General features: G+C 52.8%; 1 protein-coding gene across 1 annotated transcript; it reads right to left on the reverse strand.

Annotated features, from left to right (window-relative positions):
• Positions 1–4,720: 4,720 nt before the first annotated feature.
• Positions 4,721–5,521, reverse strand: LOC119281845 (root-specific lectin-like). Its single transcript, XM_037562264.1, has one exon. The coding sequence runs from the start codon at positions 5,474–5,476 to the stop codon at positions 4,976–4,978; it is 501 nt and encodes a 166-aa protein (XP_037418161.1). The 5' UTR covers positions 5,477–5,521; the 3' UTR covers positions 4,721–4,975.
• Between the last annotated feature and the right edge of the window lie 6,685 nt (positions 5,522–12,206).

The following is a 12,206-nucleotide window of genomic DNA, read 5'->3' on the forward strand; positions in this document are numbered from 1 at the left end:
GAAGTGGTGGTGAGGGAAACCGTCGTGAGGGAGACCGGCGGCGGCCCCGTCTCGTGGCCCATCCTCACGAAGACGAACTACATGGAGTGGGCCATCCTGATGCGCGTCAAGATGCAGGGCGCGGGACTCTGGGAGGCCATCGAGACCGGCGACGCGCTGGAGCGGCAGGAGAGGCAGGCCCTGGGCGCCATCCTGAGCTCGGTGCCGCCTGAGATGGTCCAGATCTTGGCTTCCAAGGACGTTGCAAAGGTGGCCTGGGACACGATCAAGACGCTCCGCGTCGGCGTGGATCGCGTGCGGGAAGCACGCCGGCAGAAGCTGCGGAAGGATTTCGACGCGTTCGCGTTTAAGGCCAGAGAGAATGTCGAGGACTTCTCTCTCCGAGTCTCGAGTGCGGTCACGGAGCTGCAGTCTCTCGGGGACACCACCTCCGAGCTCGACGGCGTGCAAAAAATTCTGCGCGTCGTGCCGCCTAGGTACTCCCAGATGGCGTGCTCCATAGAGACGCTTCTGGATCTCAAGGAGCTCTCCATCGACGAGCTAAGCGGACGCCTTGCGGCATCGGAAGGCTGTGGCGCGCCGGAGCAAGATGCGGGTGGGCGCCTGCTCCTCACAGCGGAGGAGTGGCGCGCCCGCGATGGAAATTACCACGGCGGCAGCGGATCGTCCGGCGGTGGCGGGAAAGGCAAGAAACCACAAGGCCGTCCAAAGAGTAGGGATGGCGGAGGCAAGAATGACAGCAACAGGAACCCACCGCGCCGTAAAGGCAAGTGCAACTACTGCGGCTTCGAAGGCCACTAGGCGCGCGAATGCCGCAAGGCGAAGCGCGAGCGTGGTGACCAGGGGAAACGGGAAGAGGCCAATCTCGTGCAGGCTTTGACCGATGAGACCGATGGCGATCCCGACATGTTCATGAAACATGAGGTATCGCTGTCCACCACAGACGCGGGCGAGCACGTCTTCCTCAACGAAGAGCGAGCGCGCGCCGTCCTCCGGAGCACCCCTGACGACGTCGACCCGGCTTGGTACCTGGACACCAGTGCGTCAAACCACATGACGGGCGACAAGGCTGCATTCGCCGAGCTGGACAAGGGAGTGGCGGGCACCGTGAGGTTCGGTGATGGCTCCCTCGTGGAAATTCGTGGCCGAGGAACGGTTCTGTTCAGCGTGGGCGGAGAAGATCACCGGGCCCTAACGCAGGTGTACTGGATCCCGCGAATGAAGTCCAACATCGTCTCGATCGGCCAACTAGACGAGATCGGCTTCCCAACGCTGGTCAAGGATGGGTTCATGACCGTCCGCGATCACCAGCAACGCGTCCTCGCCAGAGTACCTCGTGCGCGCAACAGACTCTACGTCGTGCACCTCCATCTTGTCAGGCCTGTGTGCCTGGCTGAGCACGCCGCCGAGGACGCATGGAGGTGGCATGCCCGCTTTGGCCATCAGCACTTCGACGGGCTTGCAAGGTTGGCTCGTCAGGGCATGGTACACGGGATGCCTCTGATTGATCACCATGAGCAGGTCTGTGACGCCTGTCTTGTTGGAAAGCAGCGCCGAGTCCCGTTCCCGAAGCAAGCAAGGTTTCGCGCCACAGAGCCACTGGAGCTGGTTCACGGCGACTTGTGCGGACCGATCTCGCCGGCGACGCCAAGTGGAAGGAAGTACTTCCTCCTCCTGGTGGACGACCACAGCAGGTACATGTGGTTGTCCTTGTTGCATAGCAAAGATGAAGCAGCAGAGTCCATTCGCAGATTCCAGGCGAGAGTTGAGCGAGAAACAGGCCGCAAGCTCAAGACGCTCAGGACAGATCGAGGCGGGGAATTCAACTCGAATGACCTCACAGCCTATCTCGCTGATCTCGCTGTCCAGCGACACCTCACTGCTCCTTACACGCCGCAGCAGAACGGCGTGGTAGAGCGGCGAAATCAGACAGTGGTGGGAATGGCGAGATGCATGCTGAAGGCCATGGGAGTTCCTGCTGGCTTTTGGGGCGAAGCAGTATCCACTGCTGTCTTCGTGCTTAACCGCGCATACACCAGAAGCGTGAAGGGAAAAACACCGTTCGAGGCCTGGTGTGGAAGGAAGCCAAACGTCGACATCCTCCGCGTGTTTGGGTGTGTCGCGCACGCCAAATACACACGGCCTCACCTGAACAAGCTGGAAGATAGAAGCAAACGCATGGTCTTCTTCGGCTACGAGAGCGGAAGCAAAGCCTTTCGCCTTTATGATCCAGACGAGGACAAGATTGTCGTGTCTCGCGATGTTGTGTTCGAGGAAGCAAAGGCATGGGACTAGGAGGGAACACAGGCTGCATCGCCTGGTATGAGTTTCATAATCGATCCCCTGTCCACTCTGTCAGGTGGCTCTCCCACGGCGACGACATCCACATCGCCGAGCCCTGCCGCGGCACGCTCGCCGTCACCACTCACGGCCACGACGCCAGGACCAGGGAGTGCAGGCCACGGCAGCTCTACATCACCACCCGCTGCTGTGCCTAGCACACCTGCACGTTCAGGAGCAGAACGTGCTCCGCCAGTGCCCGTCGCGCCAGTGCACGCAATGAAGACGAGGGCTCAAGACAGCATCTTTCTTCCGAACCGCGAGTACATCGACACCACCGAAGCACCTGCAACTCCCCCCTCACCTCAGTCACCAGAGGTTGACGACGATGAGGAGGACCCTGACTATGAGCTTGGTCTGGTACTTGGCCAGGAACCAGGCACGTTTGAAGAAGCTGAGCATCACGAGTGCTGGCAGCTGGCCATGGCAGATGAAATGGCCGCGATCAAGGCTAACCATACCTGGACCTTGGTTGATCTACCTCACGGGCATCGTCCGATTGGACTGAAGTGGGTTTATAAGGTGAAAAAGGATGCTGATGGTGAAATAGTGAAACACAAAGCACGCTTGGTGGCGAAGGGATATGTGCAGAAACAAGGCATTGACTATGAGGAAGTCTTTGCACCAGTGGTAAGAATGGAGTCAGTGTGCTTGCTTCTCGCCATGGCAGCCAGGGCGGGCTGGACAGTGCATCACATGGATGTGAAGTCTGCATTTCTGAATGGCGAGCTCAAGGAAGAGGTGTACGTAACACAGCCGCCAGGGTTTATCGTTGCAGGGCAAACAAGCAAGGTTCTGAAGCTGGACAAAGCCTTGTATGGGCTGAAATAGGCCCCACGAGCTTGGAACACCAAGTTAGACACCTGCTTGACTGATTTAAAACTCAAGAGGTGTCCCTCCGAGCATGGAATTTATGCAAGAGGGGATGCAAAATCTCGGCTAGTGGTCGGGGTTTATGTAGATGATCTGATCATCACTGGATCAGATGAAGAGGAGATCAGCAAGTTTAAAGGTGAGATGGAAATGCTGTTCAAAATGAGTGATCTAGGACATCTGAATTATTATCTGGGGATAGAGGTTCATTAGCACAGTGGTGGAATTGATCTCTGTCGGGCTGGTTATGCTGCCAAGATACTTGAGAGAGCTGACATGACTGGTTGTAATCCCTACCCTGTGCCCATGGAGCCCAGATTTAAGTTGAGCAAGGTCAGTTCTGCACAACAAGTTGATACAACTGAATTCAGAAGCATAGTAGGGATGCTGCGTTATCTCATTCACACAAGGCCGGATGTCACATCCTCAGTTGGGTTTGTGTCAAGGTTCATGGAGGCACCTACCATGGAACACTTGGCAGCAGTGAAGCATATCCTGCGCTATATTGCAGGAACTCTGAATTGGGGAGTGCACTACTCCCGTGGCGCAGTTGATGCTCCCTTGATTGGATATTGTGACAGCGATCTTGGAGGATGCATTGATACGCGCAGAAGCACCACAGGCCTCATGTTCTTTCTTGGAAGCAATCTTGTGAGCTGGCAATCAAAGGAGCAGAGCATTGTAACCCTCTCCTCGTGTGAGGCTGAATATGTTGCTGCAACAGCAGCAGTCTGTCAAGGTGTGTGGCTGGCACGCCTCCTCAGTGAGATCAAGGTAGAAGCACTGAGATCAGTGGTGCTCAATATGGACAACAAATTAGCAATGTCACTTTGCAAGAACCCTGTTTTCCACGAGCGAAGCAAACACATTGATATCAAGTATCATTATATTAGGGAGTGTGTGGAAAATGGGAAGATACAGGTCGAGTTCATGAGAAGTGAAGAGCATATGGCTGATTTGCTTACCAAAGCACTTGGCCGTGGCAAACTCCAGGAGCAGCGAGCAAAGATCGGTATGGTGGAGGTTATCAAGATGCACAAGTCTTAGGGAGTGAATGTTGAATAATCCTTGTGCATTCTCTGTTCTAGTTTTTTTTATCTCTGTATTCTGCACTGTAGCTCGTCACGCTGTTGTCGTTGACAGCTGCAGGTTAGTTCAGTTTTTTCAGTAGACAGTTTCAGATAGAATTAGTTGTCTTGGTCATCGCCTAACGATCCAGGACCGATTCCTGTGGACACACGATGCCGCTCGTGGGATGGCGCGAGACTCACGGATCGTGGGGTTTCACCCTTTACTTGTAATTCTGAATAAGAGAAGAAAAACGATGAGAAAAGTTGCAGACTGAACGCAACGCAAAAACACAGTGTCCTCGTCTCTGTATGTTCATCCACAATTCGCGTGTGTGATTCAGATCCTGTGATAACAGACTTTGAGGTTGTGAGGTGCTTTGGTTAACCTCGGCTTCTCGAACAGAGATTAGCCTAAAGATAACACAGTACACACTCCGTCAATTGCGACGAGATTCAGATTTATTGGATTACAAAGATTACAAGGACGACGCATGCATGCATGATGCCGCACGCGCATTATTTTTGGTTCCCAAACGCTAATCATGCATGCGTGCATGCATGATGGGAACGATTGTAAAGACGAAGAAAACGCAAACTAGCCGGTGAAGAAGACGTGGCAACGATCGACATTGGCACAACTCATCCCCTCACCTGATCCCGTCGCAATACTAGTAGCCATATGCAGTTCAAGATCACCCCTGCACTATGGAGCTGAGCGGCAGGGCGGCGGCACCAACGGCGTCATGGCAGGCGCCGCTCTGGCAGCCCTGGCCGCAGAACTCGACGCCGAGCCCGCAGTATCCGTACTGGCTGCAGCAGAAGTTGCTCAGGCACGGCTTGTCGGCGCTGCACTTGATGTTGGCGCGGCAGGGCCCGTTCTGGCAGCCGGCGCCGCAGTACTCCTGGCCGTAGCCGCAGAACCCGTCGCCGCTGCAGCAGTGGTTGTTGGGGCACGTCACCGCGTTCGCCCCGGCCTGGGCGCCGCAGCGTTTGGGCTCGTAGCAGGCGCCGCTCTGGCAGCCATCGCCGCAGTAGTTGGCGTCCATGCCGCAGTACCCCCACGCGCTGCAGCAGAGGTTGTTGGGGCACTCCATGCCGTCGGCCGCGTGGCCGCACTGCTCGGCGTGCGCGCCCGCCATGGCGAAGGCGAGGACGACGACCGCGCCGAGTGTGAGGGCCTTGTTGCTCATCATCTTCTTCCTTTCAGCTGGCTTGTGGATCTAGTACTGGTTGTGGTGTGTGTGTGAGTAAACGGGTGGTGCTCTCCTCTCTTTATATAGGCGTTCTGGTTCAGTTCAGTTCAGTTTATTAATTGTAGCTCCTCTTGCAAAAAAAAGATACTGATTCCCAGCGAGCGAACGTTCGCTGCCACGCATGGCATTTGCGAATGCGGATGGCATATTTAAGGGGTGATGGCAGTTTTCAGAAAAAAACATGGCAGTTCTTTATTTTTGTGCAATTTTGGTCAACAACTGTCATCCTTTGGATTTGGATCTCATCCAAGTGAACATCAACCAGTTAACATTACCGCAAAAAAAAAAATGCAAGTCCAAACCTGCGTCCTCCGGGCTATTTAGCTCTCCATTTGGCTTTAAGATTCGTGTGTTTTTTCGTAATACAACCCCTCAACTTTAGCCATTCCTTATGATGGGTTTTATCACCAACTAAACAAAACTCAGTGTTTCCAGTTTGGATAGGACACAAGGGAAGCGTCCCGGTTCGAGCTCTCGCCACTTCGTATTCTCATTCTTGTCCCTCGCCGCTAACGGGGGGATTCACCACAATGGGTGAGGGTGGGCCAACAATGATAATGTTAATATAAATTCAAATTATTTATGACTTTTAAGACTTTTTGTCTGAAGTAAAGACTACCGGAAAAAATCAGGGTAAGCCGCCACCCTCTAGCTCCGCCACTACTCGCTGCCTACAGTGGTTGAGCCAGGAATCTAAGATCGGTGGAGGGGACAATGAGTCAAACTTTTGATAACAAGAGCCAAATTATACTAATACATGCATTTTCCCTATGATCTTAGAGAGTGGCGGAGCTTCAAGCTAATAGTTGGGCGGGCCAGGCAAAGAAATTATCCCTATTTTGTACTGGACTGGGGGTCAAGGCCCAGGTTGGTCCCAATCGTAGCTCTGCCCCTGAACTTAGAGGTTAAGTTGACAAAATAAGCACATATATACGCAAATGTGGATGATGGGCGCGGCCATGGCTCTTGTAAGTCCCTGCGTCCGCCACTGGAGAGACGGCGCGATGCTAGCCTTCGGCAATGCTTTGTGCAGCAGTTGAAGGTACTGGTCATGTGCGGGGCATTTTTTGTTATGTGGGTGACTCATCGTCGTGAGATCGGTTTGTCAAAAATTCTTTTCAAGTAGTCTCAGTCAGCGAACTTGGCTCCACAGAAGAAGTCAGTAGTGAATCAAAGAACTCATGCATGTAATCAGTGACTAGGGATCGATCAATCAGATGCAACTGAGCCATACAAAAAGAATTGGAATCTTCCTAATTCTTGAATGGGCAAGCACACGCCATGGATTTATGGCAAGGAATCTCCAACAAGTTCTTCCTCATGTCACATGTATCTTCCTAATTCTTGAATTGTTTCCATCCTAAATTTCTGTCTTCATTCCGAGTTAGGAATTTTAAAAACCACATGGGACTAATATTTTCATTCAAAATTCATAGCGAAAAATTGTTGAATCCTTTCCCTTTTTACCGATTCCTTTAGTTATTTTCATTCTAAAAACTTGCCATGCGTATGTTAACCTGAAAAAAAAATAAGATTGTTAATGCATGCATGGATGCTTGCGCGCGCACATGATTTTGCTATGACTCCAAAAAATTCCGTTCTTGATAGATGTGGCAGTACGTACGATCTGTACCGCTGATAAATTGTTTAGGCTGGCATGAGGCATGCACATATGGAGCGCGAGGCATTGAGTAGTTGGGACTGTACGCATATGCTTGTGATAACGTATACGTGGGTTGGCTCGCGGTCGCATGCATGGCATGTGATCGATCCGAATTCTGAGCACGTTGTGCTTTGCGTCGACGTACGTACGATACGATCGGAGATCTTCTCTTTTCTTTTTTCTGAGAGCGCGTACTATAATGCCAGATGTAGTTTTGAGACTTGTGACCGGTTTATTTTTGCGTGTGCGTGGCACGCATGCATGTAATGCTAACTAGGATCCGCTCGGATATTTCATCGTTCATCTACGATTCGTGTGTTTTTAATTTGATTTTTCATATCTACGCTACTCTTTATCGGCGACGATTGTTGTTCCGGTGAGTTGGTCCTGTGAGGCCGACAATTTTTCGACTGTTTAGGGGCGATGACGGCCGCGCGCTTTCGGTTTTCATCGGTTTTTGTAGTCGTCGCTACGTGGTCAATGAATCTGGAAGAAACTTTTATTATTTCTGTTGTTTGTTGTATTATCATGATTAGAGATGAATAAATCATAGGTTTTCTAAAAAAGGACTACTTCCTTCGTCCCATAATGTAAGACGTTATGATACAGAGGAAGTAGTTGGGACGAGTGATCACTGTAGCAGACGAGCAGTGGCATCTCGCGTGTGATGAAGTCATGTACCTAGGGTAGGGTCATGGACCTATCTAGGATACCCTACCCAAGGACATCCTTAGAAGAAGTTACCTTCCAGTCGACCAAGAGGGACTTCACTCGACGAACTCAAGGACACTCGACGATGAAGATAGCCACTCGATCATGAAGCTAACCACTCGACGGCCAGGAGACCTAAAGTCACTCAGCACACAACGGTCTATCATTAAGTAGCTTTAATAGTCTTCATGGCACTTTATGAGGGCGTTACCAGTAACCCCCTATCTTAATGTACTTTAAACCCTGCATAACTGAGGACCGAAGGGGTCTGGCGAACTCTATATAAGCCACCCCCCTCCTCAGTGTAAGGGGTTCGCACCCCTGTAACTCATATACACATAAACCAGTCGACCGCCTCCGGGCTCCGAGACGTAAGGCTATTACTTCCTCCGAGAAGGGCCTGAACTCGTAAAACACTCGTGTGTACAACTACTCCATAGCTAGGATCTTGCCTCTCCATACCTACCCCCATTCTACTGTCAGACTTAGAACCACGACAGTTGGCGCCCACCGTGGGGCAGGTGTCTTAGCGACTTTTTGGAGAAGTTGCAATTTGTCCGATTGCCTTCATCATGGTTTCTGGCGGAGCTCTGGTCGAGGGCCGCAAGATCCATCTCGGTGCGCTCGCTTTCATCGCCGACGACTCCGCTTGGCTCCAGGAGGCACCACTCGACATCGACGCGCTCCCCGTCCGCGGTGCGACGCACTTTCGGGCGTGTGTCCTCGGCGTCATGCTGTGGCAGCCGTCGACCCCATACTGGTCGACTCCTGTGCCGTCCTCCCTCCCTGTCTCCCGCCAGCGCAAGCGCTCTGGTCGGTCGAGGCTTCAGCGATGGGTGAGACACGCAGTGGCTCGCCAATCGGCCATGAAAGGATCGATATGGTTGACTAGAGGGGGGTGAATAGGCAACTAACACTTTTTAGACTTTTCTTTAACAATTTAAACCTTGCAATGAAATAGGTGGTCTAGATGTGCAACTACGTGGACAACCTATATGATGCAAAGACAATAAGCACACAAGCAAGCAATGGATATAGCACAAGTAAGCTTGCAAAAGTAAAGGGACAAGATAACCAAGAGTGGAGCCGGTGGAGACGAGGAAGTGTTACGGAGGTTCCTTCCTTTTAAGGGGAAGTACGTCTCCGTTAGAGCGGTGTGGAGGCACAATGCTCCCCAAGAAGCCACTAGGGCCACCGTAATCTCCTCACGCCCTCACACAATGCGAGATGCCGTGATTCCACTATTGGAGCCCTTGAAGGCGGCAACCGGACCTTTACAAACAAGATTGGGGCTATCTCCACAACACTTGGAGGCTCCCAACAATACCGCGAAGCTTCACCACAATGGAGTATGGCTTCGAGGTGACCTCAACCGTCTAGGGTGCTCAACACCCAAGAGTAACAAGATCCGCAAGGGATAAGTGGGGGGAATCAAATATCCTGTGGTGGAAGTGTAGATCGGGCCCTTGTCACCCAATCCCGAGCAAATCAACAAGTTTGATTGGCTAGGGAGAGAGATCGAGCGAAAATGGAGCTTGGAGCAACAATGGAGCTTAGAGGTGGAAGAGGAGGTCAACTAGAGGTAGAAGACACCCCTTATATAGTCGTGGGAAAAAATCCAACCGTTATCCACATGTTCAGCCCGCGACACACGGTACTACCGCTCCAGGGGCGCGGTACTACCGCGAGGCTGTGCGGTACTACCGTGGCTGACCACAGTACTACCGCGACAGCAGCACAGGACGGAACTAGACTGACAAGGGGGCAGTACTACCGCTTGCGCGGTACTACCGCACCCACTTGTGGTACTACCGCAAGGAAGGAAAGTCACGGTCTGGGAAGGGCGCGGATGAAATAAATTACATCCGTGCCTACTTCCGCTGACACTGAGGTGGTACAAAAATCCGACGCGGTACTACCGCTCGCGAGGCGCGGTACTACCATTGCGGGCGCGGATGTAAAAAATTACATCCGCGCCTACTACCGTGACACTGCGGTACTAGGTAGGAGGGCCACGGTACTACGACTCCTAGGGAGCGGTACTACCGTGGGCCCCCGCGGTACTTCCGCGCTGGATGAGCGGTACTACCGTGGAGGGCGCGGATGTAAAAAATTACATCCGCCCCTACTACCGCACCGGAGCGGCACAAGGCCTGGGAGCCGCGGTACTACCGCTCCAGATGAGCGGTACTACCGTGACACACAACGGTACTACCACTTGTACTTGCGGTAAGTACAGCAGTAGTCGTCAGTTTTCCGCACAACCAAGATAACGAAGGGAGGCTCCAAGAAGCAGGGAAAGGAGGAACAAGTGTACGTGTTGATTCCACCCAAACCTTTCCGACGCGGACCCCCTCTTAATAGTACGGCTCTCCTACGACTCAAATCCACCAAAGAGAAACGTAGGACAACGCCGACTTCAATAGTCTCTGAGGGGCACCGAATCGTCTCGTGCCTAGAGATGAAGTATCTGAGAAACTCAAGGCACACGATTAGTCCACAAATGCATTGTCATCAATCACCAAAACACTTGAGGGATAAATATGCCCTTACAGGCCACCACCCAAGTCACGGCAATTGAGCCCGACGAATCTCTCTACGACCTGTTCGACTGGCTCCGTAGAGATTGCATCCGAGTGCGACAGCAGTGATCCAGCGGCGGAGGTCCTGATGGTCAATGGGCCTCGTAGCCCTCCCGGTTTCCCCCGCATCGACGGGATGGACGATGGAGGCGACCCCGCTCAGGCCCACGAAGAATATCAGCCCGAGCCACTCACTTCTCAGCAAAGAGAAGATCTTCGCCACTGGAACATGGATGCCCTGCATACTCCCATCGCAGGAGAAACTCCTGAGGCTCGTGCCTTGGAAGAGGCGCGTTTGGCCAACTTGGCTGAACGCACTCGACTGGAGAACCTCCAGCGAGCACTCGACGAGCGTGCGCGTCAACGAGTACCTGACTCCAGCCGACGTCAGCTCTTTCCGCAACCGACTCAGGTATATCGAACCCCGATTCAGAATTTGGCAGATGCAGCCCGTATAGCGGAGTCAATTCATCCCTCTCAGTCGGAGGCTGGAAGAGGCTTGATGCAGATCAGAGATTTGCTCCGGGCGGCAGGAGATCAGAATTCAGTTGTGTCACAGTCGCGCAATAGGATTCACAGTCGATCCGTCGCTGCGAATACTGTTCAGTCGGCTCACAGCCCAAGGTCACCTCCGAGGCGCGTGGGACATGAAGGCCGGCGGGACCACTATGATGACCGATTTGATCGTGATGATAGGCGTCGAGTGCCCACTCCTCCCCCGAGGAGTGGGTCTAACGCCCATCGGTAGCAAGATGACAGGCGCCAACTCAGTGTTGGGCGGAGAGCTCCGGTCGATCCCAGAGAACCAGGCTTTGACGCGAGATCCATCATCGTGCAAGGTTTGGTCGATCGGAACAGAGCTCATAGAGGTGGCCATGACAGAGATGTGCCCACTAGCAGCCGAGTCCATGTTTCAGGTCCAGAATGCTTTAGCAGAGCCATCAGAGCCGCAGTGATACCCCCAACTTCAGGTTGGCGACTGGAGTAAGTAAGTTCACCGGAGAGTCCAAGCCTGAAACTTGGCTTGAAGACTACCGAGTGGCGGTACAAATTGGTGGTGGTAATGATGAGGTGGCCATGAAGCATTTGCCACTCATGCTAGAGGGTTAGGCCAGGGCGTGGTTGAATCAGTTAGCTCCTAGCAGCATTTACACCTGGGAAGATCTTTCCCGAGTGTTCGTCAGGACGTTCGAGGGAACTTGCAAGCGACCGGCCGGATTGACGGAGCTGCAAGTCTGCGTACAAAAGTCGAGTGAAATATTGAGGGATTACATCCAGAGATGGATCACTTTGCATCATACCGTGGAGAATGTGTCGGACCATCAAGCGGTCTGCGCCTTCAAGGATGGTGTCAAGAACAGGGAGTTGAGCCTGAAGTTTGGTCAAACCGGAGATATGACCCTGAGTCGAATGATGGAGATTGCCACCAAATACGCTAACGGTGAAGAAGAGGACAGGCTCCGGAGTGGCAAGTATAAGCCGAGTCAATCGGAAAAAGGAAACTCCAGTCGGAAGCAGAAGCGGAAGGCCGAGCCAGCTGCTCCTGGAGAGGCTCTGGCCGTGACTTAGGGCAAATTCAAAGGGAAGCCCAAAGGATCTTGGAACCCCAAGAAGATAAAGGATAAAGAGGGAAATGACGTGATGGATCTACCGTGTCACATCCACACAAAGAAAGACGAAGAGGGTAACTTCATCTACCCGAAACATACCACTC

The sequence above is a fragment of the Triticum dicoccoides genome, chromosome 3B (assembly GCF_002162155.2).
Source record: "Triticum dicoccoides isolate Atlit2015 ecotype Zavitan chromosome 3B, WEW_v2.0, whole genome shotgun sequence".
Classification (NCBI taxonomy): domain Eukaryota; kingdom Viridiplantae; phylum Streptophyta; class Magnoliopsida; order Poales; family Poaceae; genus Triticum; species Triticum dicoccoides.